At 39.1% G+C, this 25312-nt stretch overlaps 1 protein-coding gene across 1 annotated transcript in view; it reads right to left on the bottom strand.

Moving 5' to 3' along the window:
- diaph2 (diaphanous-related formin 2) overlaps positions 1–25312 on the bottom strand; it is a 412425-nt gene that overhangs the window by 98183 nt on the left and 288930 nt on the right. Inside the window, exon 26 of the mRNA XM_078261409.1 lies at positions 15509–15633. Coding sequence (XP_078117535.1) covers positions 15509–15633 — 125 coding nt within the window. The remainder of the gene's footprint in view (positions 1–15508; positions 15634–25312) is intronic.

The raw sequence follows: 25312 nt of genomic DNA, 5'->3' as shown, positions 1-25312 counted from the left end.
TCATTAAGCACCTAATTGACTGTGATGACTCCCTTCCCCTATTGGCTAGTGATCTGTGAACAGACTTAATAAATAAACTCCGGATGAGCACAAAACAGCAAAAGAAAGTGTTGGTCCCTCCCTCTACACAGGGCCAATTAGAGAAAGCAGTGCTCAGATGAGATGGCAGCGACGTCAAAAAGACAAAAGGAATTAAAGCCATAACAGATATCCATACCCTTCCCTCCTGCAAAGTATTCTTTAGGCTTTTAGTTTAGCTATGAATTGCATTTTAGTCTAGAGCAGGAGTCTTCAACATTTTTTAATCCAAGGACCCCTAGCTGATGAGAGACGAAGCAGGGACCCCCTACTAAAATAAAGGTGCATAGGCCGTACGGACGGCCTAAAGCCTTTTTACATACCTATTTTTGCATAGAATACTAAGCTTTTGAAATAGCCTCATAACTGTTGGCATGCTTTTATAAACTTTTTAAAACATGTGCACAGTAAATCCTCAGGATTAACTGTATCTGTGGATGGCTACCTTAGTGACCACCTTTCCTATAGGCCAGTAAGCCTATCCACAGTGGGGATTTATATTTGCTAATAATATGTTGGATTCATGTTAAGACTTTTTAATTTTTGAAAAAATGAAATGAATTTTTGGAACTAGGGGTCCCAGACCCCCTGTTGAATACCTGTGGTCTAGAGCAGGGGTCTTCAACGTTTTTTAGGCCAAGGACCCCTAGCTGATGAGAGGCGAAGCAGGGACCCCCTACTACATATATTGCATAAAATTGAGTTGCATATTAAAATGGGCCTACAATAACGTTAAGGGCAGCCTAAAACCTATACACATACCTTTTTTTAATGGTGCATACAATACCAAGCGTTTTAAATAAAAATTGTTGGCATGTTCAGATATTTATACATCATGTTTTAATGTTGAAATGTGGCACATTGAGTCCTTAAGCTTAACTGTATGTAGAAGGCAACCATATGGCTACCTGACATAGGCCAGTAAGTAAGTTGTGTACATTTAAATCTTACTTATTATCTTTACTAATAATATGTTATGACATATGTACAGACATATATTTAAACCATCAATCAGTAATTTGGTGGCCCCCCTGCAGCATTTCTGAGGACCCCCTAGGGGTCCCAGACCCCCTGTTGAAGATCTCTGGTCTAGAGGCATAACATGTAGCCATATACGATGGTACAAAAGGAAGCACCATGAACTTGCTTAAAGAAAATCATGGGGAAAATATTTTTGACCTCAAATTACTTTGTTTCCAATATTGTCAACAAGTGGTGCAGACAATAGCACTGCTAATCACTAAGAACGGACACAAGAACGCTCTCACATTTGTAGGGACAACAATTAAGTGCTCCAAATATCTAGTGGATGCCCTGGGAGTCTGTGTGGCAACACAAAGCCATTTGGGGCTCTGTTCAGAATGTCTACTCACTCATACAATCTTTTCCTCTTGGAATCCTAAAAAGAGTTAGCAACCCACTTTTGAGCTTAGTCAATCTGAGAGAAAGGGATAAAGGAAAGAAAGGAGATGGGTAACATGAGAGAGTGAGGACAAGGCAGTAATAGATGGGTGAGGGAGACAGAGAGAGTAAGTGAGAGAAAAAAAGGGGGTCTCATCTTTTGAAAATCGTATCATCTCTGTGAAAGCGGACAGAAGGATAGAGATGAGCATTACTACTAATCTCCAATCCGCACCTTGAACAGAAGCCTAACTTTCATTTGCCAGTGACAAGCTTCCACTTGTGAGCTCTATGGATGACAAAAAGCATTCAATGAGCAGATTTAATTGTATATTTACTCTCCTACAGTATGTAGTAAATCTCCCGTACAGAATAGACTTCCTTGATTTTGATAAAATCAATTTGAGTTGATGAATTGATGAATGAGTGTTTTAAAATTCTACAGCAAGAAAAAATACATTATTTTATATAAAGTCCTGGTAATCGGTAGACTGTGAAATTAAAACTAATCTCAGAAAGGATTATTATCTCTGATCAGCTTTACATCAGGGAGAATACTTGATACTGCTCTGTTTCAGATCAAATCTAATAAGCTTAAAGGTAAGTATAAGGCTTAGTATTCATTTGTGGATAGAGAAGCCCATTCTGTACATAGTTCACTTGTAATTTGATTAGGAGATATTGTTGGGGGATTATGTTATCTCCTAGGAGATCTGTTAGTGGATAAATCCTACTGGCTGTCTTATGAATCATTATCTTACTGGTTACAATCTGATATGCACAAGCTCTCCCTCAACTACCAACACAATGACCAGCCACCCACACCCACACCCACACACACACACACACACACACACACACACTTGATTTAAACCCTCACGCTTGACAGCACATTTTCAAGACATAAATTAACAATTGAAGCCCAACATTGAGTTCCAAAGTGGTGCACTGAAAGGTCACTTAGGGTGTCATTCAACTTCAGTGAAAAGAATAGAGAGATGACAATCAGTGGATTTGTCCAAAATGTGTCCATAGCACAACAGGGCATATCCATAGCCCTGTGTGGGATGATAACCAGAAAGGTAGGGAACGCATGCCGCATCAGCTGTAAATCCTGCAATAATGGCTAAAGTGACATTAAATAACACAGGGACTAATCTTTTATGTTAGGGAAAACAGTTTCAGTCAAACTGGCTCCAGCAGAGTGCTTTCTGGCTATTAGCGCAATAACCAAAATGGAGGGCTTTAACAGGATTGAAATGGAGAGGCAATGGGTTCTGTGAAGAATAACACAACGCCTAATGCCATTATTAACACATTGGCACTATGTATCACCAGCCTGGCCCTATCATTACACATTCAGCTCAGACAGCATCCTGTACCAGTCACGACTGTAGTATTTAGCGAGGAGAAGAAAAAAAAACAAAAAAGACAACAATCTGAACAGTGTTCCTGCACAGAGCCTAAGGGTTAGACGGGTGAAATTCAATCCCCTTTTTTCTACCTGTTAGAAATCTATTAGAGGCCAATAAGGATGCTGAGGGAAGAAGGTTTGAGATATTTCAGGTCAGCCTTAGAGGTTAATTGTTGAGTCGTCTGTCTGGTCAGTGAGGGGATCACTGTGTGAAACCAATCTTGAAGGCAGGGGATGAACGGTGAGTGTGGATGGCATTCAGAAGATTAGAGTAGTTGATGGGAGAGACAGAGGTGGAGAGAGTGAAAGAGAGAGAGAGAGGAGGGAAACTTGAACCCATAGACCTCAAATCAACACTTTCACAAGGCTGCCAATGCTAAGTGGTTTTAGACAAACACTTAATGTGCTTGAGAAGGGTTATGTGTAGCCAATAAGGCCATTGTGGTTAGCTGTACTTACATTTAAAGTACAGGACGTGGTTTAACCTTTGTGTCAAGTAGAGATAGAATAGAAATGTTACTAGAATCAAAATATCTACTCTACCTGCTGCCTATGAAAACACACACACACACACACACACACACACACACACACACACACACACACACACACACACACACACACACACACAAGACAACCTGCACCACCCACTCTCTCCACTCACTGAGGTAATTAATCTGCTGAACAGAGGAGACAAACTGATTACAGTCCAGCTTAATCACATCCACAGAAACCTCAAGGAACTTCCATTCAAATATTGCTATTAACGACAGTTTGGTGGGTAAATAGAATATGCATAGAAACTCAAAAATCCCATTGACACCTATTTCCTCTGCAAATCTCACAATTTGAAACTGCCTCTGAAAACGGGCAAATCTCAACGGACCTGTTCATTGTTCATCTGCTATTTCATCACTAAATTCACTTCTGAGAATTTATTTATTTAATTTATTTTACTATGTAGAGGTCAAATATGTGCCGTTTTCCTAAAATGTATGGCTAATTGCAAATTTTGTCCGACTGTGTGTTGGAGTTCAGCAGCCGGTGCGTGCGTGCAGCTCATCTAAATATTCATGAGCATACCATATTTGGAAGAAAAGCGCTTGTTCCAAATAGGGCCATATTCACCTTTAGGCCCTATAGAATAGCACTCGGGCCATTTTCAGCCCAACCAATGTTACATACCCTATTAGGAGACCTTAAGGAACAGTGTGAAATACCCTATATAATCATTCTATCACCCCTTTAAGGTAACTGTTTTAGAAAAACAAACAGACACAAAAACAGACATCAAAATAAAATAACTAAACAGGCCCTGAGTTTACCAATGAGGAATTGTTTACTTTGTTCTGATGAAGGTCAAATTAAAATGTAGAATGCAGACTGTGGTGGGGTAAAGATAAATATTTGGCTGTCTGTTCAGATGTACAGTGAAAAGACATGGCCCTCCTGTGGGCATCGCTCCACATCTGTCTGGTCGCCTCCACGCCAGTCCCATTTCACAACTTGTTCTACATCTGTGACACATACACACAAAACACATGCACGCACTCACATATACATGAATGCAGTGAATGACTCTCCTCACAGACGGCCACACATACCGAATGTCCCTCATCACCTTGCTCAGAGATGAATGGGTTTGCCACTGTCCTCAATCATTTTAATCACTTCAATGGAAAATGCTTCATTCCCGGCTATCATTCTGTACTGCCTTGCAGCTATCTCATGTATACACATTCCTACACTCCCTAAAACACCCCCCTCACAAACACAATGACTGTCACTCTCTGATAGTACAAACTCCTGTGATATGAGAGCCCTGTGTAACCCCCTCTACTATCTTTCCTGGCTAATATCTACTAGATGCCTGATAACTGATTAATTGATTTATTATTTTTTTTATTTATAAAAAAGGGCAACTGAGCACATGCAAATAGAATTGTATTTCAGATGACCTTGCTCATAGAGTTTTAAAGGTCCATGTGTAACATTTTTAGTTGTTCATTCTCAAAATTTGTGTTTGTGTTTGCGTTTGCATGAACTGGGGTAGATGCTCCATATTCATGCGCCATCTTGAAATATGTCGAAAAGAGTAAGAGACTGGCTTTTTGAAGCGTGAAGGCTACCGTAGCTGTAATACGGACGTTGAACTGTGTGGTGCAAGAGAGTTGATTGCGATATATGATCTCAACGCTAGATGGGAGAAATTCCTACACATTGGACCTTTAAGTATATGACCAGTGGATCAAACAAGCCTGAGGCATCTTAACCTCTGCTTTACTATTCATCACAATCACGCCCCAGAAGCACAATCATCCCACAGAGCACATAAAAACGGCAGTCATTTAAAGTACTCAAGTTATTCTGCTACTTCATGTTTTTGGTTTCAGCTTGTTTTGAAAAACAACGTGGACACCTTTCCAGACTGTTTTCAATCACTATATGTCTCATCATCTGCTCCACTGTGCTGGAGATCTTTTTTGACTACATTCTTTTTTTAAACCTGCAAATCTCCAGGTTGGTGTTTTGATGATGGCAACCATACAGTGTTGCTGTGCAACACCCCCTTGTCACCACTGAGCTGTGTGTCCCTCAAGTTAACACCTGTTGCTACCTACACCTCTGGATTTTTTTATTTAATCAATTTTCCATGACTGCCATAAAACACAAGAAACAAAAGTATTAAAGGGGAGTATTGAGGGAGTATTTGTGCTCTTTGTATAGTTATGTAATTTGTGTAGGATCGTAACTGATGATAAAAAAAAAGAAAGAAAAATACACACTAAGATGCATTTCCTTCCACTTTAGTCACTTTGGATATGTTTCTCAAAGGAAAATAAAATTATAGTGTTATATAATAATTCTAACCTTTATTTTTTAAACTTCCACTATACATAGTGATATTTAAGCATGAACTTAAGGGTATGATGTACTTCAGAATGTCAGTTTTACCCTGTTGGTTCACTCCTCTCCTCCATAATTGTTCTTTGAGAGTAAGTAAAAGAAAAGAAAAAGTGCATTTTTCTTTACAGAGAGGAGAAAACCATACTTTCTCTTCTTGCCAGATAGAATCACAAGCCAATGACAATACAGCCCAAGTGAGGAGAGGGGAGTCAATATTTTTTGCATAATTTCAGATTTTCAAAATGTATGCTTTCGCATTCCGACAGCTTGTATGAAAGCATACAACTCACTTTGATATGTAAGAGTACTCCAGGCTTCAAAGGTCTTGAATTAGAAGAAGATTCCACTTATGTGCATTATCAAGTAATTTGAACAAGACAGTGTGCAACAATTCAAAAGGAGTTCATTCATTTTTTGCAACTGCTGTATGTTCTTAGCACCTGCACTGGTACTTTTGAAAGTCATGGCACAGAACAAGAAAAAAAAAAAAGGAGAGCAACACAGAAAGAGATATATGGTCTCTATGGTTCCAACCTATGTTCTTAAGTTAGGATGGAAAGGCATGCCGTAAGGCATCAAGGCAAAAAGCCCTGGGCTCAACCATAAGTCTTCATCACAGAAAGTCAATTCAAGGTCAGCTTCTGGTTCAGGTAGAAGATGCGTCTCACACTTCCCTGGTGCTTTTAAATGACAGGGTTTAGACCCACCAGCAGTATACAGTCTGAATGTGTGTGTGTGTGTGTGTGTGTGTGTGTGTGTGTGTCAATAAGAAAAACACAGGAAATAGAGAGGGGAAAAATGGATTAGAAACATGTATGTGACTAATCCATTTTTTATTCGTATGTCAATACTATTGCAGCTAACAGCAACATGCTCTCCTTCTTCACAGCAAACTGGCTCATCTCATGCAATCATGTCCATCATAAACCATCATAAACACAATCACTACCACTTGTGGAGGTCACCCTATCTATCCATGCTGCTAATTGGAGGTTGATTGTCAGAAATGACCGTTGTTTTGACTCGCGCCATATTAGCCCCGTCTGTGAAAGCTATAAAGATAGTGTTGAATACTCCATTTGCCGTGACATGCTTGACATATTACTGGTGTGATGTATTTAAAAAGAGATAATTAGTATATCAGCATACAACACATGCTTATGTGGGAGTGTCTATACATAATAGGTAACATTATAGCCTCTGTGCCAAATCTGTTATGGTAGTCTGTACCGTAAACATACATGAAGTAACAAAATAAGACACGCAGATATATAGACCAGTAACCAATTTGAGTCTTGCCTTGCCTAAACCAAGTGAGTTACATAGAGACTAGGGGCAGTCCATTGATTGGTCCAATTGATGAAACAATCAATTGTTGCCTGGGTATATTGATCGACCTGTAGGCAGAGGTGGTATGTTACGTGCCCCGACATTTGTTTGGCTTGCTCAATCCTCAATCATCGCAGCACATTTTACTATCCTTGTCAGGTTCATACAAAGTTCATACATTGTTCCCATTCCATGCTACCAATTCTAGGTTCTAAGTTCTATATAACTTCAAAGATCATTGTCAGCATTGGAAAATAAGTTATTTTCAATCTGATAAAATTATTTTTTGATTGCTTGAGTGAAGAGGGAGTTTGGAGTTACAAAGCCTCTCAGCAGATGTCATAAGCAAAGAATATCCTCTAAAAGCTGAAATTCAACAGTATATTTGGACAATTCTGTCTCGGCCTTTACTGGCAGAGAATGCTAGCCAATCCTGATTTGAAATGCAACAAGAAAAAAACAAAGCTTGTCAGAATGAGTTGGAGAGATGTCTACTGAGAGCCACATGTGGTGGGAAACAGAGTCTAGGGGGGAAAGAGGGGGAGAGAGAGAGAGAGAGAGAGAAAGAGAGAGAGAAGAAACTGTTCCTTCTCTACATGACTCTGTCCCTGAGACACATGTCATGCTGCTCCCCCCACAGTGGGTAACTCTGACAGGATACTGTCTGTGCAGCATTCCCCCTCTGTGTGATTGATGAGCCTCATTTTGCCAATTAATGGAGGATCCCCTGTTGACTACCATCAGATTGCCGTTTGTAACTGTTAGTGTTTCTGACTGTCACAGATTCATTTTAATTAGAGATCTCTTTCTCCTCAGACTTTTCTATTGTGCCTCAAATGTGCAGAGCTGAGTGCACAGTGACATGCTGGGGAAATGGCCCACTGTGCTATTTGCCGTCATTAATTCATTCACAAAGTGCACGGCCTGAACTGTTGAAGGCCATATCTTTTTGAAGTAGTCAACCCTAATGTCGACCATATACCGTATCTTATAATCAATTAGCAAACATGAGGTAATTAGTGTTCTTTATTTGCATAATGAACCACCTAATTGCTCCAAAGCGTGCAAATGCAGTCAATAAGTTCAGCTAATCGCTTGTGGGGCCACGTATATGGGCAAGCTGCAGAAGAGATGGCCTGCAGTCATGCAGACACAGTGATCCCTAGGTCCTGTCAGGGGAGAGGAAGGATAGCCAACACGGAGCAAAGTTAGAAATCAACAAAGAGCCCAGTAGCAAACAGCAGAACAACACTGTATTCCCTCGACAGTATCAGCAAGAAAGGAATAGCATTACTGTGGGGAGAGTAGAGGAAGTGTTTGGGTATTAGTTTGATTTACATTTTAGAGATGCTTTCAACTGGCACACACAGCAACTTCAGCTAATGATACTCAGGCCATTTCATCAAGGAGCTTTCCCCAGCCTCTTGGGTGCTGCCCCATAGTACTTATATTCAAATGGTGCTACAAGGTAATATACTGGTCTGTACAGGAATAAATGTCTGCTCCGTACACTATCTACTAGCATTAAGTACATATCACCCAACTATAGCAGCTGTAGTATTATTAGTTATTAGAGCAATCATATGAATGAATAATGCAGGGGGCTATCAAGCATATGAATGAAAACAGCATCTTATGTGCCGTTTGGTCTATGTGCATTTTCCTATGAGTCAACCTGCGTTATTTAACTCCAACCATCTTCTATTGTGGATTAAAATGCTAAAAAAACAAACTAAATGTCCGGTGCCTCATATTCACTAGACAAATAACTCCAGTCACGTTTCCCTTCCACTTGCATTTGATTGAATAGTTTGCCAACAATAGGCCTGCCATTCAACAGAGTCTCAGGGATTTCATTAAAACATCAAATGAAAGTGAAATCATGAGCCATGACGGTGGAGAGTGGGGATGGCTAAGCAGAGAAGCGTGGCTGGTGTCTACTGCAGGATTAGAGCTCAGCAACAAGTGCTCAAGGGGGGCTTTGCATCAAACCCAGGAGCCCATGACAAATGAGGGCGCACGGGCCTCTGTCTATTACCCTGCACTAAGCTTAGGCCTTTTGGGGAAGTAATGAGGTGCAGATTGGTGCTGCTGCCACTGGGTCCTTAGCCCGTCTTTCTGTAGAGCAGAAATAATCAGTGGAGACTTCGGCCAATAGGGACAAAGCTATACAGTAGCAGAGCAACCCATGGAGACATGAAGATAAAACAGATTAAAATAATTTTCTATTCAGAACACTATGGCCTGTTATACACTGGCTCGTCTCCTTCTGCATATAAGTACTTAACCTTGTGTACTGTATTTCAACAAGTACAAAAATGTCCACAGAAGGTGTGTCAGGGAGCATTTTCGATTGCAGGGGACCAGCCCTGAATCCCAACAGGACACAGTGGATCCCAAAGGACACCCTCCAGGACTGGCAGGGCATAGAGGCTTTATCAGTGGAATATGACAGTTGTTCACTAAGGAGCAAAGGGTAGATTCAGAGTACATCATGGGTGTATCTCCTGTACTCCAACACCACAACCCCTCCTGCCCCTGGGAACTACAGCCCGGGTAGCCTGTCAGCAAGCCCACTCTACTGACTAATGGAGCTGCCACATCAGGCTGAGTGTCACAGCCTAACAAGATACTGATTGGCGAACTTCTAGGGAATTCCCTCATATGACCAGAAGGCACTGATATGGTCTTCTGTCTGGCAGGGAACACGACGGCCAGCAGGCACAGCATTGGCAACGTGATGTTTTTTAAAGTTTTTTATACTGTGCATGTGTATTCTGTAAAATCCATCACTTGATTCTTTTTTGGCTTCATTAGAGTTTAATATGTTTGTCTGAGCCAAATTCAAAGCTCTGTGTGTACAACATACTGTCATATGTAGAGACATTATGTGCTGAAAAGGCAATACTGCAATAACAGCAATCTATTCTTTTAATACCCTTGTCTTAAAGTGTCCAAGGCACAAAATTCATATGTTCAGATCTATACCACGTTTGATCCGTTTGCAAGTAGAAAAAAAAAAGTACAGAATGAACAATAAACCCATGAGTAGTGATCGTCTTAAATTATAGTGAACAGATTTTTGGACTGCTGGTCTGACACAGAAAGCAATTAGAAGATGTCATCTTAAATTCTCAGAAATTGCAGTGGAGATTTTTTTTTAACTATCTTCAGATGTTTTATAGACCAAACAATTAATGGATTAAAAAACCCAATAATCAACAGTTTAATCAAAAATGAAAGTAATTGTTAGTGCTGCCTTAATGAATAAGTTAACAAACATTATAAAAAAAAAAGTAATTAAACAAAGAAGTGATTTTGCAGTGAAGCAGGGAGGGTGTACTGTTTGAATCTTGGCAGAGCAGTATGAGAGAATTGTAGTATGACAGGATATACTGTAGGTACAGTGGGTTGAGCAAAGGGTTCTAAAGCTGTAAATACAAATGTTAGTCACAGTGAATGTACTTTTAAAAGTCAATTAAATGGACTCAGTCAACAACAATGCCAGTTCATGCCTTACTTAAGGTAATTATATATATATATATATATATATATATATATATATATATATATATATATATATATATATATATATATGGTGCTTTTTGTATTTGTCATCAAAGTTAATACTACAGCATTGAATAACGAAAAAGAAAATCCTTGGTAAGACAGCAACATAATCACCACAACCTTTTTTCATTAACATTTAGTGCTTTTTCTTTGCAATAATCATAATTAGAATTACAATTTTAATATCAAATGTTTTTTTAAACACACCTATTAAAAATATTAATTAAAACCATAATATCTCCTCTGACATGTAATGTCAACATGAAAGATGACTATTTGTTTCAGGGATTTCATTTTTTCTGGACAATCATATTAAGGTGAGATTTACAGACCAAGAACTCAGGCAGGGAAAGAGACAGTTTTTTTGCACCTCTACTCATTTACACTTTTTTCCCACTGAATTTTGGATAATTAAAAGGCTCCATGGTTTATCTGTGCTCCAGTTAATTGGCTACACAGTTTACAGTGAATTTCATTAGCGGAGGAAAACACCCGGGTTGGGGTTGAGGGGGGAGGCGCTCAAAGGAAGGTGGTGATTAAGAGAGAGAGCTTGCGTGTCAAAGGGGTGGGTGTGCTACTGAAAGTGCTATCAGCATGTTTTAACCCAGTTTTCTAATATACAAACATGCAGAAATAAATATTAAGATTCTCTAAATAATCTGACTTTCCTCTCATTCAAACACATAAAGGTGTAGTAAAGTGGAATAACTTCTCCAAACGTTTCTCCAGACAAAACAAGCTTGTAACAGGGGATGTTTCTGCGGTTTAAACTCAGCAGCCTGCTAAATAGAACAATTGTTTCACTAAAAAACATTTATTTAACCTTAACCGTACACAAACGTAGCCTGAAGCCAACAGAGTCTCCAACTATTACTGTTTGACAAGGGCCATCCATAAACACATTGTAGTGCACCTCTTCCTTTGAAGTGTGAAGTAAATCAGGCTGAAGTATCTGAAAACAACAAAAAGGTCGTAGCTGTGTAAATGCATCTGTCGATTTCTAAGCCACAAAGGTGGTATTTCAGGCTAGCCCTGGGGCAGGGAAAAAGTGTGTCTGGGCTGACCCTGTGTGGGCAGACAAAGTTGGTGTGAGAAACTGGCACTGGTAGGTGTGTGGGCTTTAAGCAGGTGAGCACACATGCACAAATTATTTGTAATAAAAAATGGCAGTAAAGGGGAGCAAGAAATATTTCAAAATATGGCAAGGGGTGTAAACAAATTGTAATGAAAAAAACAACAACAAGAAAACCACTACAGAAAAAAAGTTTGAAGACAACAACAATGATAACATAAAAATTAATTGATTGTTACTATACAAAACAACGCTTAGCTATGGTGTTAGCTTGAGGGAATAGAGTGGCTATAACCATTAGGCAAGTTTTAATTGGTGTGTAACTGTCTTATATGCATTAAGACTATTCTGAAAGACAAAATTAAGACTAAGCTAAATCTGTTAACCCCCAGTCTAATATATTTTGCTGAAACTGGCCCCAGAAGACAGCTCCTTGTCACTCAATGTGTGAAGATTGGAGAGAATAATGTGCTCTGACTCTGGCCTCCTGGGAAATAAAAGGTTAAGCTAGGTTAAGGCATTGAGTACAGTGGTGGGAGATGTATTGGACATGTCCAGACATCCATCAAGGTTCAGTCCTGTCGCTCATCATCCCCATCCAGCCACCTCCCTGACATTAATATTCCAGTATGCAGAATCCCGCTCTAAGCCCCCAGCTCTACTTTATCATATCAAGCAGGAACTGGAATGTGAGTGTGAGTGTGCATGCGATAGCCATAGCCTCTCTGGTGAAATAGGGCTCTCTGGGGGCTTGTGCCTCAACTCTACAGCCTTTGTGGGCTCCCATTACTTCTGACAGATAGAGATCACTAAACTGCTGAACAAACACCCCATTCAGTCATTTGCATACATTACAGTAATGGAAAGAGAAAAATGTATCAATAAAGTCAAATGAAGTGCTTCCACTAAGCGATTCTTCCTCTTTCTTTTTTTCTTTCTTCCTTTCTTTTTGCATTTCTTTCATTCCATATTTCTTCCTTTCAGTATTTCATAACTGCTACTTATCTGTTGCCGCACATTTCTTGTCATATTATTTTGTGAAATGATTTCCTCTAAAAAGGTAAACACATCAGATGACTGGTAAGGATGAAAGAGTCTCACAAATTGTTTGCACCAGAAATTTATCAGACTTTTAAATGGGCAAAACCTGAAATTTCTGAAGCCTACACAAATTAGGAACACTAATCATGTGCGGTGAAAAAAATAAAAAATAAAACATAATTTATTGTTGAAGGTTTAATTAAAACTATGCTGCTTTGGGGCACATATTACATTTAAAATACCTTGGAGTGACCATGGCCTCCTGAAATTAATCTCAGGAAAAAAGCTTACAAGAGTCATAGTGAAACAGAGGCACATGTACTCACCTGCACTTGCACTGTATATTATACTCTCTACTTTTCTCTCTCTCTCTCTCTCTCTCTCTCTCTCTCTCTCTCTCTCGCTCTCTCTTTTTCTGTAACACACACACAGAAGTGCACACACATGCAGACTGACTCATTCATCACAGTGCCCAACACTCAAGACAACAGCGCTTCACTTAACTTTTTCAGGGTTGCTCAAGCATCAAATGCATGACTTTTAGCTGTTGTTGTTCTTCCATCTGTCATGCTTCAAGGAACCAACATCCTTTACTTTAATCCCAGGGAAAAGTTTAAAAAGGTATGCTTGCCTTGACTCTGCTATCTTATGTGTACCAAAGGAAATGTCAATCCAAAATATACAGCACTGTATTTCAAAATGTCGTTCCAACACTTTGCTATGCAACACAGATTAGAGTGCTACCTAAGCTCATTGCAAACGCTGGTACTAACAACCTCAGCAAATTAAGCACATCTATCTCTTGCGTGAAAAAAAGCCTAAAATCTCATATCTTGAGAGGTTTAAAGTGGTAGAAAATATTGTCCTGGGTGACAGACTTCAGAGAAAAGGGTAAGGTTGAGATACACATACACAAATGTCCTACTGTAATAAACAGACGCACGGCTACTCCAAAGACAACGAGAAAAATCTGATTGCATACTTTTAGTGTCCTATTACTATGTACTGTATATGAACATCAAAACAAAAACAATTTGCAAGGACAATATAACTGTGTTTTCTAGAACATGGGACACAATAGTCTACACCAAATACTCACTAGCAGCACATACAAGTAAAATTGTCTTGACACCTTGCTATTATGATTCCATTATTATCAATTGTATTCCTTTATTATAAACAGGAGATGGAATGCAGATCAAACGCTCCAGGGAGCTAACAGAGAACAAACGAGCATGCACTTTCTTATCATTTGACTCCTTCCTGTGCTTCCATGTGTCTGCATCCCAAACATTAGAACACTAAAAATTATGATTACAAAATATGTACAACTGAAGCAATTCTGCCATTGAAAAATCAAGGGAAGGTAAACTGCTATACCATTAAGCATTACAAAAACACTCCAGAGGGGAACAACACAGAAATAAATATGCTTGTCGGTGCTTTTCCTACTGGTGGCTACTTCTATTAAATCCTACTAAGCCTCCTTAATGGCAACAAAACTCGATCAGGTGGGATGGGGAGAAAAGGGGGAGGAAGTGGGGTGTTTCAGGTCATGGCCAGTCAGCTTCTCTCTGCCACTCTCTGGGGAGGAACTCCAGACAGTGAGGGAGAGCCATGCTGCAGTATATCTTCAGTTCTACATTTCCTTTCACTCAAGCCTCTAGTTCTCAAAGGAGCCTGGGAATCAATACTGTCATCGGGGGGCAGAGTAGCTTTCTTGCCTGCCTGCTCTGCCTCCGAGCAGCCGTCAGGGAGGTCTCTGCTTCAGTTTTTGTTAATTACAGAAATGTAAGTGCCCGTCTTTGACTAGGAGCAGATTGTTAATGTGTTAGGAGGCTATTACTCTTATACCACCAAATGTGCAAAGTCAGCCTTAATAAATCTCAGACAAAAGGAAGCAAAAATCAGGTTAAATGCTGTCTTACGTGAGAGCACCTAGAATATGGTAACACCTTCTCACTTGTTAAATTACTCGAGTAATTCTTTTTTTTCTTATTAAGACTAGAGACAAGCAAAGCAGACAATGCTGACTGTTTTCCGTGAAAGGCACCCTAGCCTCAGGGTATTGACAATAGACTTGATTTCCACCACTGATCAAACCTATACAGTGAGGACCTTTCCTCTCAGAAAGGGCATTCAAGAAAGTGCAGAGACATGGCTAATTCAATTTGGGAGCAGAGATGCTTGGGTTTAAGTGAAACACTCTGTTATCGAAACAGGAGAGGTGCCATGAGAGAAGATAGTGCACGGATGGTTGTGTGGAGAGGCTTGTGGCCGGTCAGGAGATGAAATCAGGGATAGGTGATAAGTTGGTGTGAGGGGCTAGAGCCCCTATTAGAGTCCCCAAGGGGACAGGCGGCGGTGGGCAGAGTGCACTAAAAATAGTCACAGGCTGGATTTCACTCTTGGGACCCAGGGAGGAGTGAAGAGGGAGATCCGATCAACATCTCATAGCAAGGCAGCCAGATCCATTCCCTACATTCCCTTGGGTGCCACCTATCACACCAAGTGACTTAAACTGCTTACCACTGCCAGGCAGAACAAAAACAGCACTCTCCTTTGCCACTTCTGTCGACAAAATGGTACAAGCAATGTCCTAATATGCTAGAATACATATGTTTGTTTGAGGAGGAAATTTAAGCATAAAACTAAGCAAGTTGTGAAAATGACCACACCCACCATAAAAAGGATATCAACATCTTTTCCACAAACTTATCTTGTTGGTCATCCGTTTTGGGAAAGTTCTCGATGTCGTTCTCAAGCCTCTGAATGTGACGTTCCATGGTGGTCAAACTGGTTTTTAAGATCTCAGCAGACACTGTAGAAAAAAATGAAAACAAAAAGATACATAATAAATTGATTAGCAACCGCAATTGAGACTGATGCTGGGCTCATTGACAGGTTTCCAATAAAAAAAAACACAGATCGATGTTGAAGTTTAAATAAAAACCAACCTACGAGTGAGTTAGACTATATGTTGTAACATACTGACTCCTGCTTAATCCATTTGTGCGTGGCCTAGAAAGTAAGCATGTGTGTGTGTGTGTGTGTGTGTGTGTGTGTGTGTGTGTGTGTGTGTGTGTGCGTGCGTGCGTGCGTGTGTGTGTGTGTGTGGCTCATTAATCAGTCTGTAATCACTGTTTGCAGAATTGCTTTGGAATCCACAGTATTTAGATCAGGCCTTTCAAGTGGAGACTTCAAACAGTAAGCAGTGTCTTAGGGGATCAGATGGTACAGGAACAAGGATGCTTACTGTAAGTACCATGAAGTACCATGTTTAGGTTCCTGTTAAGGGTTTAGTCTTATTGATACATGCACGTGCGTGCGCGCGCACACACACACACACACACACACACACACACACACACACACACACACACACACACACACACACACACACACACACACATTAAATTCACTACAATACTGACTGCATTTATTTAACTCAGTATATGATCCTTTGTTTTTACTATGAAATAGCATTTATTTTCAATTTAAATTGCTTTTGATATTACAACTAACACCCTTTGCCTCTGAGGCACAAAACTGAAAATCTAGACAAAAGATAGAAACATGAAATACAGAAAGTGGAGAGGGCAGACCACTGCCTAATGAACACATTTGTTAAGCCTTAATTTTAAAGCCAACATTGTACTGTACTGGGAGGATAAGTAATTATTTTAGAGTTTAGCCTAATGTGATGCTAGGTGAAAGATGAAAAGAGAAATGCCTGCACACTGACTCCAAAGAGATGGATTTAAATAGACAACACAGTCTGATGAAGATAGATGAAAAGCTGAGTGAGAGGTCACGGGGTCACCGAAATACGTAGGTTTATTTTCCTCTTTGAGTCTACATGAGTAGTCAAGGTTGGGCCTGCACAACAGGGAAGTCCGCAGGATCTTCCTCTTGAGAGTGTTAATGTGCACAGCAAAATCCACCCCAGTCCAGCCTTGAGTTTCAGCATGTCGGTTAAAGACAAACAGACAAGCAAACAGATGGATGGAGGCATTCAGACTCATTCAACCTCTTTGGCAGAAGTAAAAAAACAAACTTGCCATGCTGCATGTAGTCTATTGATCAGTGATAGTTATAAGTGATCTTGTTTTGACTTGTACTTGAAATCATTGGTGTCTAAGTAACTGAAAGTGACATGAGTAAAATAAATGATGGATGCCTATTGTACACCAATCATCACCAGACAGAAGTTTGTATAATGCATGCACAATAAATGGTGCATCTTATTTTGCAGCTAATCATTGTGATTTGCTTCAAATACTGATTGATAACTAAAATAAGCACCAATAAGGCCATCCCTCTTCATCAACTTCTATCATTTAACCTACACTACCCCCCACATCTGTAAGGTTAGCCCATCCTCTAGCTCTGTAACTGAAATGCTGATGGAGTGAGGAGTATGATAATGGGCAAGCTGTCAAGATATGTGGCCTTTATGACATTAGGGGTCAAACTTGTCTTGCTTTACATCAATTCCATAGCTTTGATTTGCTAGTTTTCATTTTCTGACAATACGATTGGATGTCAAGATTGTGGATCACAAGGCACACTGAAACAACCTTCAATTCAAATACAAAGATATCTAAAGGGCATTGGAAAGCACACACAATCAGACACATTCACAACTGCTGGCTGTGATCATACTAAAAGCAATACAATAAGAGTAAGAGGTGAGGTCACTGTCATTATAAGACTTTGCAGCTAGCCGACTGGCTGGACAGATTCAATGACTGGGAGTTTCACATACCCTTCTCCTCAATTCTCACAGAACTGACTCTTGGGAATGACAGTGAGAAAACCACAATCACATAGCCTGTTTCTCCACTGATAGGGCCTCTGAGATCCACATGCTCTTGTCACTATGATCGCAGCCTTACTGATGATGAAAAAAGGAAAATGAACTGCATGGTAGGTGAACAGATGGATGCAAGAGACAAAACAATTTCCCATTATTCCCCATGTATTGAGACATGGAAAGGTCTCCTTCACTTATTGTGGCTTTTGATAGTTGCTTGTGGCATGAGTGATTTGGTAATCATTTGGCTGGAAAACTGATCATAGTAACCATGGTAGCCAAGAAACAGTGCTCAAGTTAACTGCGATGGTGTTTCAGGGGAGCCATTCACAGGATCAGAGTGAAGCCATGGGATTACAGTACAGACTATTGTTTACATGGGAATTACTGAGACAAACTGATGCATAAGTGTGGCCTCTGAAGTGTATATAATAGGGCTACAGCTATCGAATATTTTAGTAATTGAGTATTCTACTGTATATTCCATCAATTAATCGAGTAATCATATAAGAAATACTTTTGCTTTATAGTAAATAGCAATAGTAAATATACATAAGAATGGTTTAATTTTTAGAAAAAGCAACACTTTTATTGCTTGAATTGCATACAATAACAGAAATAGATGCCAGTGATGGAGTACTCGAGTCCTGGACTTGGACTCGAGTCCGACTCGAGTCTCTATTCTCTGGACTCATGACTTGACTTGGACTCACGGACTGAGGACTCAAGACTCGACTCGGACTCGAGGATATATAAAATCGGACGTTGGATGAAGTTTGTGACTTAATAGGTTATGAAAATGTGATATAAGATGTTACACTTTTCCTGTTTTGGGCTCCAAGACTGGCCGTGACTGTAGAGCACACGTGACTGTAGAGCACAGCTAAATGTTGTTTAGAAAAAAGTCAGTAAATAAACTCCCTTTGCAATCGTGACAGTGGTGTCATTTTTGTTTAATGTAGACCCTCTTTTATTAGTATATCAGCTCTTTAAAGGTGCCAGAGTTGAGACTCAATCTTGACGATTCGACTTGGACTCGAACACTGGGGACTCAAGACTTGACTCGGACTCAAACTCAGGTAATGGTGACTCGACTCGGACTCTTCTTTGGTGACTGGGACTTGGACTCGGACTCGAACACTGGGGACTCAGACTCAACTCGGACTCGACTACAACACTGATAGATGCTAATATTTTTAAACACTGGTTGCATAGGCCACCCAGCCCCTAAATTAGATGTCCAAAGTAATTTTTTGGTGCCCTAAATGTAAATCTTTTTCTTCTTCCCCTTCATGCCTCTGGCTCTTTACACTGCACAAAAAAAGCTGTTCACTAAGCCCAGATACATGTGACTGTACAAAGATTACAGCAGGGCTATTCAACTATACTGCTCAGGAGGACACAATCTCATAAGGCTGATCTGAGTAAAGTTTAGAAAAAATGAAGAATGCAGACATCGTCTGCAATGCTCTGCATGGTCCAATGACGTCATTAACGTGCATATTAAGTAGCCATGCGCAGGAGGCGCTGGTAAGAGGGGCTGGGCTGGTTTGTCTCCGCCAGCAGCTAAGTTTACGACAGCTTTCGTTTGAGCTTTTTTCAAAAAATTCGCTATTTGCAGAGTAGCATGCTGTAGTTGTGTGTACAACACTGGACGAGAGACTGCATGCAGACGTTAATGTTACCGTGTAACTTGTCCGCTCCTGACACACTGTAAAGTTTAAATTTTTTTGCATCTTAAAATGATCCCAAACTTTCTGTCATTTTCTGCGCCTATCCCCTCACTATTTTCGCTCTCTTCCTTCACTTCCTTCAGTCTTCACGGCACGTGTCCACAGCAGCGGGAGCTGGAATTTGTAATTTAAAGGTATTGTTGTATATTATTGTATTGTTGTAAATTATTGTAAGACCGAAAGATTGTATGCTGTATTTGCATATCTATTTTACTTTGTATAATATGATTTTGTGAAATAAGGGGCAGGACCAAATAAGCTATTTGTTTTGCAACATTGTTGATTGTTTGAGATAAATAAATAAATAAATAAAAAAATAAAAAATAAAAAAAATAAATATATATATATATATATATATATATATATATAGTATAGGAAAGTTTATGATTTTTAGAAATATACATTACTATTACTACCCTTCTTAGCTTTGAAAACGTAGTGTCTACAGAATCTAGCCCAGGCTACTACAGCTCGCGCTAAAAGTTGCTTTAAATTACCACAAAATTAAAGCTGTTATTTTCAGGGTAGAAAACATGGCAACACTGGTATCTTCTGAATACACATTTCAAGTGGATCAGAGGAAAAACAGAGGGGGTTGTATATTTAGTCTTTCCAGACAGACAGGATTTCTGAAACATGTAAAATTATTCTAATGACTGCTGGCAGCAAGGCCTCCCAGTGTCTTTCATTGACACAGAAAAAAATATCTGTCTCCATGTTTCTAAGCCAGCACATGCACACAATTTATTCTCAGGTAACTCCTCACGCAAGAAAAAACATGTCCTTTCTTTAAGTTGTCTGCTGTATGCTTCAGTTTGCGTTCATGTCAAGCAAAATAAATAACTGCGGAGGCTGAGTGATGCATATGGTACACAAAAGTGCACAAGAAAGACAAAAGCCATTTGAAACACAATAAGTTAACGTGTGAATAACAGACAGCATCACAAACTCACCTCTGTGGTCAACATTCTTCAGTTATTGATATGAGCTTTGTAATACTGGCCCTTGACACATTACTCATTCCCATGAACAAAAGACAGACATGAGTTTTTCATTATGCTTGGCCAGTTTCCTTCAAATAAACTGCCAGGGAAAAATACTTTGTAGCTCACAATACCAAATCAACCGCTATAATGTGAAGATGTCAACTTTATATTCAGTCATTTGTAGAGAGGGGTAATTTTCATTTTGATTTATAGACAAATAATAACTATATTTCATCCACTGCTCTTGCAATGCCGCCAAAGGTTACAAAGGAAATTGAGATTTATCTGAGCGTTGCTGCCAACGTAGAATAAAAGATCAAGTTTTAAATAATCCACACACTTGTGAAAACAAAGACAAATGCAACATAAAAACTAAGTAGAAGGTCGTTCATAAATGCATTCATCACCTTAGCCAAGTAGGTGTATGCTAGTGGGTGTAAAGAAAGTGTGTAGAGCATTAGAGAAAGAGAAACAGACAGACAGAAGAGATGCATAAATAAAGATACTAAATATAAACTCATTATATAAGTATAGGCGTATTTAATATTTAATCAGAGTGGTCTGTTAGGGTGTAACAAATGTGATAATAATAAAATGATCATACTATGGACCTAAAAAGTTTGTGTTCCACATGGACGTTAAATTGAGACATTTATATTAGCGGAGGAGCGTGGGTAAGGAGAAGGTTGACTGGTTGAATTATTAGAACCTAGGTTTATCGCTAGACATTGATGCCATAATGACTCACATAATCAAGACAAGTATACACGATTCAAAGGCAAGGCTTTTGGAGAAGTTGGAGGATGAACCAAAAGTAAGGAAAAACAAGACTAAGAGTCTACAGCCATGCTAGAGGCTTTGAGGCTGTAGCCAACTGAGGCTGGCACAGTGTTACCTTCAGCTAAACGTCATCGTACCAACATGCTGATGTTTAGCAGGTTCAATGTTTTCCATATTAACCGTATTAGTTTAACATGTTACTGTAGCTAACATTTGCAAATTAGCAAACACAAACTACAGCTGAGGATGGTGGGAATGTCATTAGTTTTGCATTATTTGGTCATAAACCAAAACATTGAGAAACATTTAAATTTTGACCTGATGATCACACTAGATAAAAAGTTAAGGCTCACCACATTTATTACAATTCATCCTCATGTGGACACTATTAATATACAGATACGGTGAGTCTGTTTGGCTGACGCGGTGTGCACTTCAATCATAGATAAAAGGTATTTCAAGTTCTAGAGATTATATATGTTAAAACCTTTCAGAGCCATGAAGAAGTCATCTTGCCCAAGCTTGTTATCTTCTCATCAAACCTCCTCTCACAGCCTCTTTGCATATACAACACAGGGTGTAAAGGGAGGAAGACCTTGAGGGGACTCTACACATGACCAGATACACATAATGTCTGCCAAAGGGCATATCCATCACATCAGGGCAAAACTGACTATTGATCAGCTGCCAGGACAACCATGACTTGTATGTCAATCTAAAAATATTTTGAATAAAATAGAGTCTTTTAATTTTCCTTCACCACTTTTTTAACGACACAAAATGGGTTTTCCCCCCAATAAAAATCGCGTTTTGTCTTTTTTTCATTTAGCTGTTGGGGGCACCTGAGAGCGAATAGGAGATGAAGTGGTAGGCAGACTAGAGTACATCAGAGGAAAGAGACAAAAGGATGAACACAACTCTGTGTTCCCCTTTTAGGAGGAATCAAAGCAGCTCCAGTTGCAGGTGTGAAAGTGATATTGTTGTTGTGACAAAGCAGTCACATACCTCGGATCATGCAATGTTAAAAACAGCAAGCAGTAAAATGGCAAATGAGGAAATGTAATGGACAGCATAAACAAATGAGATGGAGGAGGAAAAAAAAAGGTTTAAGTTACTTATCTATTTGTAAATAATTACCTAATAATATACCTAATATTAACTACTTGTGCTGCCTTATAAATAATTATACACATAAAGAAGAATTATATTGTTACACCATACCAGAAAATAGACAATGTTGTTGGTAGACAATGCAATTAATCTGACTCAGAGGACACAAATCCACACTCCAAACAATAACAATTGTCCCATCAATGTTGCACTAATTACGTGCACATAAAAGGGTAAATCCTTTTTACTTATGCTCTATTTCCTCTTTTAATTTGCATTTTCCTTGAAACCCCCATATTACAGAACTATTATCATAATGAAGGATTTATTTTCTGATTAGAACTGATGGCCAGCAAAACCATAAGGTTAAAATATGTGATGGTTAATCTGCAAATGCCTACTGTCTGCCGCAGAAACTCTAGTCTTTTCAATAAAGACAGATTCAATTAATATTAGGGAGACATTTTTTTCTAATATGATACAACATATAGTTCATTAAATAATAATAATATATAAATGTATAGCATTTGTATTATAAAAATGTATTTATAGAAAACTAGATCAACAACTGTCTAAAGTCACTTTATGTTACATTAGTTTTCACTAAAACAGAATACATGCATTACTTGCATGTAGTGCTGTTAATGTGTAGTGCTAGTAATGCAGTGCTATTACATTAATTGATATAACATTAATTATTACAGCAACAGCACACTGCATTATAGCATATCTATAATGTAGTGTAAAGTGTAATACAGTATTTCATGTATTTCCTTCCCAGCTAACACCGGTATCTATAAAAACTGTTGAAAAGAAAAACAAGTCTTGCACATCGGGTCATCCAATATCTTAAAACTGCAAGATCTATAATGGAGTAGGAGAAAACACTAGCCAAGAAGAATAAAACATGACATGAGAACTACATAATTGTGAAGTTACAACATTTGAATGGAAGTAGTACAGCAAAAAGTACAGCCAAACACCGAAAAACTGCACTTTGCTGCACTGTACCTCACACTTTGGAAGGAGGTCTTGTTTACAATGGGGGTCATGTCTGTGAGACTTTATTGCTTTCGGCAGCCATCAGAGCTGCAGCCCAGTGCCAGATCTCTAGAGGAATTATAAATGGAGTCAATTACAATACATTTTGATGCATGGGAAAATTTAGATATTGACCTGGGGTGATGACAATTCCCCAGGAAGTGCTGAGGAAATCAGTCAGGGTGATGTGCTGGTGCTATACTTGAGTCTCTGCCCTCTGCAATAAAAAAGAATAAGGAACTCACAGGGGCACAATGGTTTACCCCCTTTTCCCCAACAATCAACCATCTAAACGCTGGTCATGCACTTACTTGAAAATGGTCATTTCTCTTTCCCAAGACATAGTTCTTCTGTGATATTGTTATGATATGTTTCAGGTGTCACACAAACAACATAAAGGTATGAGTTAGGAGAGTCTACAACTGGGTGGCTGCAAGAGGTTTTTTCTTTTTTTCTTCTTCTTTTTTTTCTTCTAAAGGCAAGGCATTCGGTGCATTAAAGATACTGATGGGACATGAGTGACCGCAGCCTGAGGTGCCAAGTGTCTGTTTGCATACAGTTTTTGACTGTACTATTGTCAGTGTTGGCTGAGTTGTTGAAATGAGTGAGCTGAGTGAGGGAAGTAGATGGCTAAGCTGGAGGATATTTTTGAGTTAAAAATCAGCTCTGTCCTCATCAAGTTAAATTAACAGATAGTCTCTGCTATATTTGGGAAAGCCACACATGCTAGTACAACAACTAACTAATTACAGTTTTGTTAATGACTGCTTAGTGACTTACTGAAAACTGGTCAACTGGATCAACTTTGACTGAACAAGTAAATACAAACAGATCATTTCAACATAATACAACAATAACAGACTTGTAATGCCAAAACAAACCAGACTGCATGTACAGCAACAAATAGATTCTGGATGCAGGGGAAGGGCATGACTTGTGTGAGTGTAGTATACAGGAGAGATGCTCAGAGATGGGGGTGTGGCGGTCGTGATAGCCTGCAGCGGTTGACTCATGGCTTTAACCTCATTCACAACTTCAAAGTTACACCTTATCACACAGCTGAGGCTATTTCACATGACACCTTCAAGGGACACACTTCAGTTGACTAATTTATTATTATAAATACTATTTCTAGAACCAAAACCAAAATATTACTTGACTTATTGGCTGCCCTGAGATCTGCAAAACGCAGCACAAAGAAATTGCTAAATGAAGCAAAAACAAAACCCTAGCTTTTAAATATTTTAAATTAAGTACAACATAAATTAATATGCAGTATAATATGCAGCCATTACCAGTGTGCCCTTGGGCGCGCGCGCACGCACGCACACACGCACACACACACACACACACACACACACACACACACACACACACACAGATACCTGAGTACAACATGACCAATTTATCTGACACACTTTGGAATCCCATTTCAAATATGAATATAGGAAGAATTGCTCTGAAATGAAAGGTTTCGATATAAACATATTTGCCATGCTATCATCTTCATTCATGTGTGATTTACTTTCTAAATTATGTATCATAGCCAAATTCGAGAGGGTTAAATATGCCATTTGCAATATCTCTTGAAGACAAGATCGACATTATCAGTGGCCACAACAAATAAAAGGTTTTGTATGAAACACATGTTGGATTCTCGTAAACAGCCAGGAAGGAAGCAGCGGAAATATGGTTTGTGTAAAGTGCAGTGTTGACTGGGTCTGTTTTGCAGGAGTAATAAAAAATATGTTATTTCCACGTTTACCAAATTATAATTCTTGATTGACAATAATGCCACGCTCCTTGTTGGTAAGACGCGCTTTGAGATGTAGCCTATACATTTTATGACATATAGAAAAAAACTCCGGGTAAAGATATATGGCCCTTTTGCTTGTTAGATGCTCTGCTACGTTCACCAGCAAGTGTCTAATTCTGTCTGTCTGATGTTTGGTGCTGAGGTAATGTACAATGAGTTTATTAGCTTTTTAACTAACAAACAAAAAAAAGCAGCATGCTGTTGCTGCAAAATAAGGT

The sequence above is a fragment of the Sander vitreus genome, chromosome 10 (genome assembly GCF_031162955.1).
Source record: "Sander vitreus isolate 19-12246 chromosome 10, sanVit1, whole genome shotgun sequence".
Lineage (NCBI taxonomy): Eukaryota > Metazoa > Chordata > Actinopteri > Perciformes > Percidae > Sander > Sander vitreus.
Note: the sequence above shows the minus strand (reverse complement) of the source record. Positions and strands in the feature narration are given on the sequence as shown.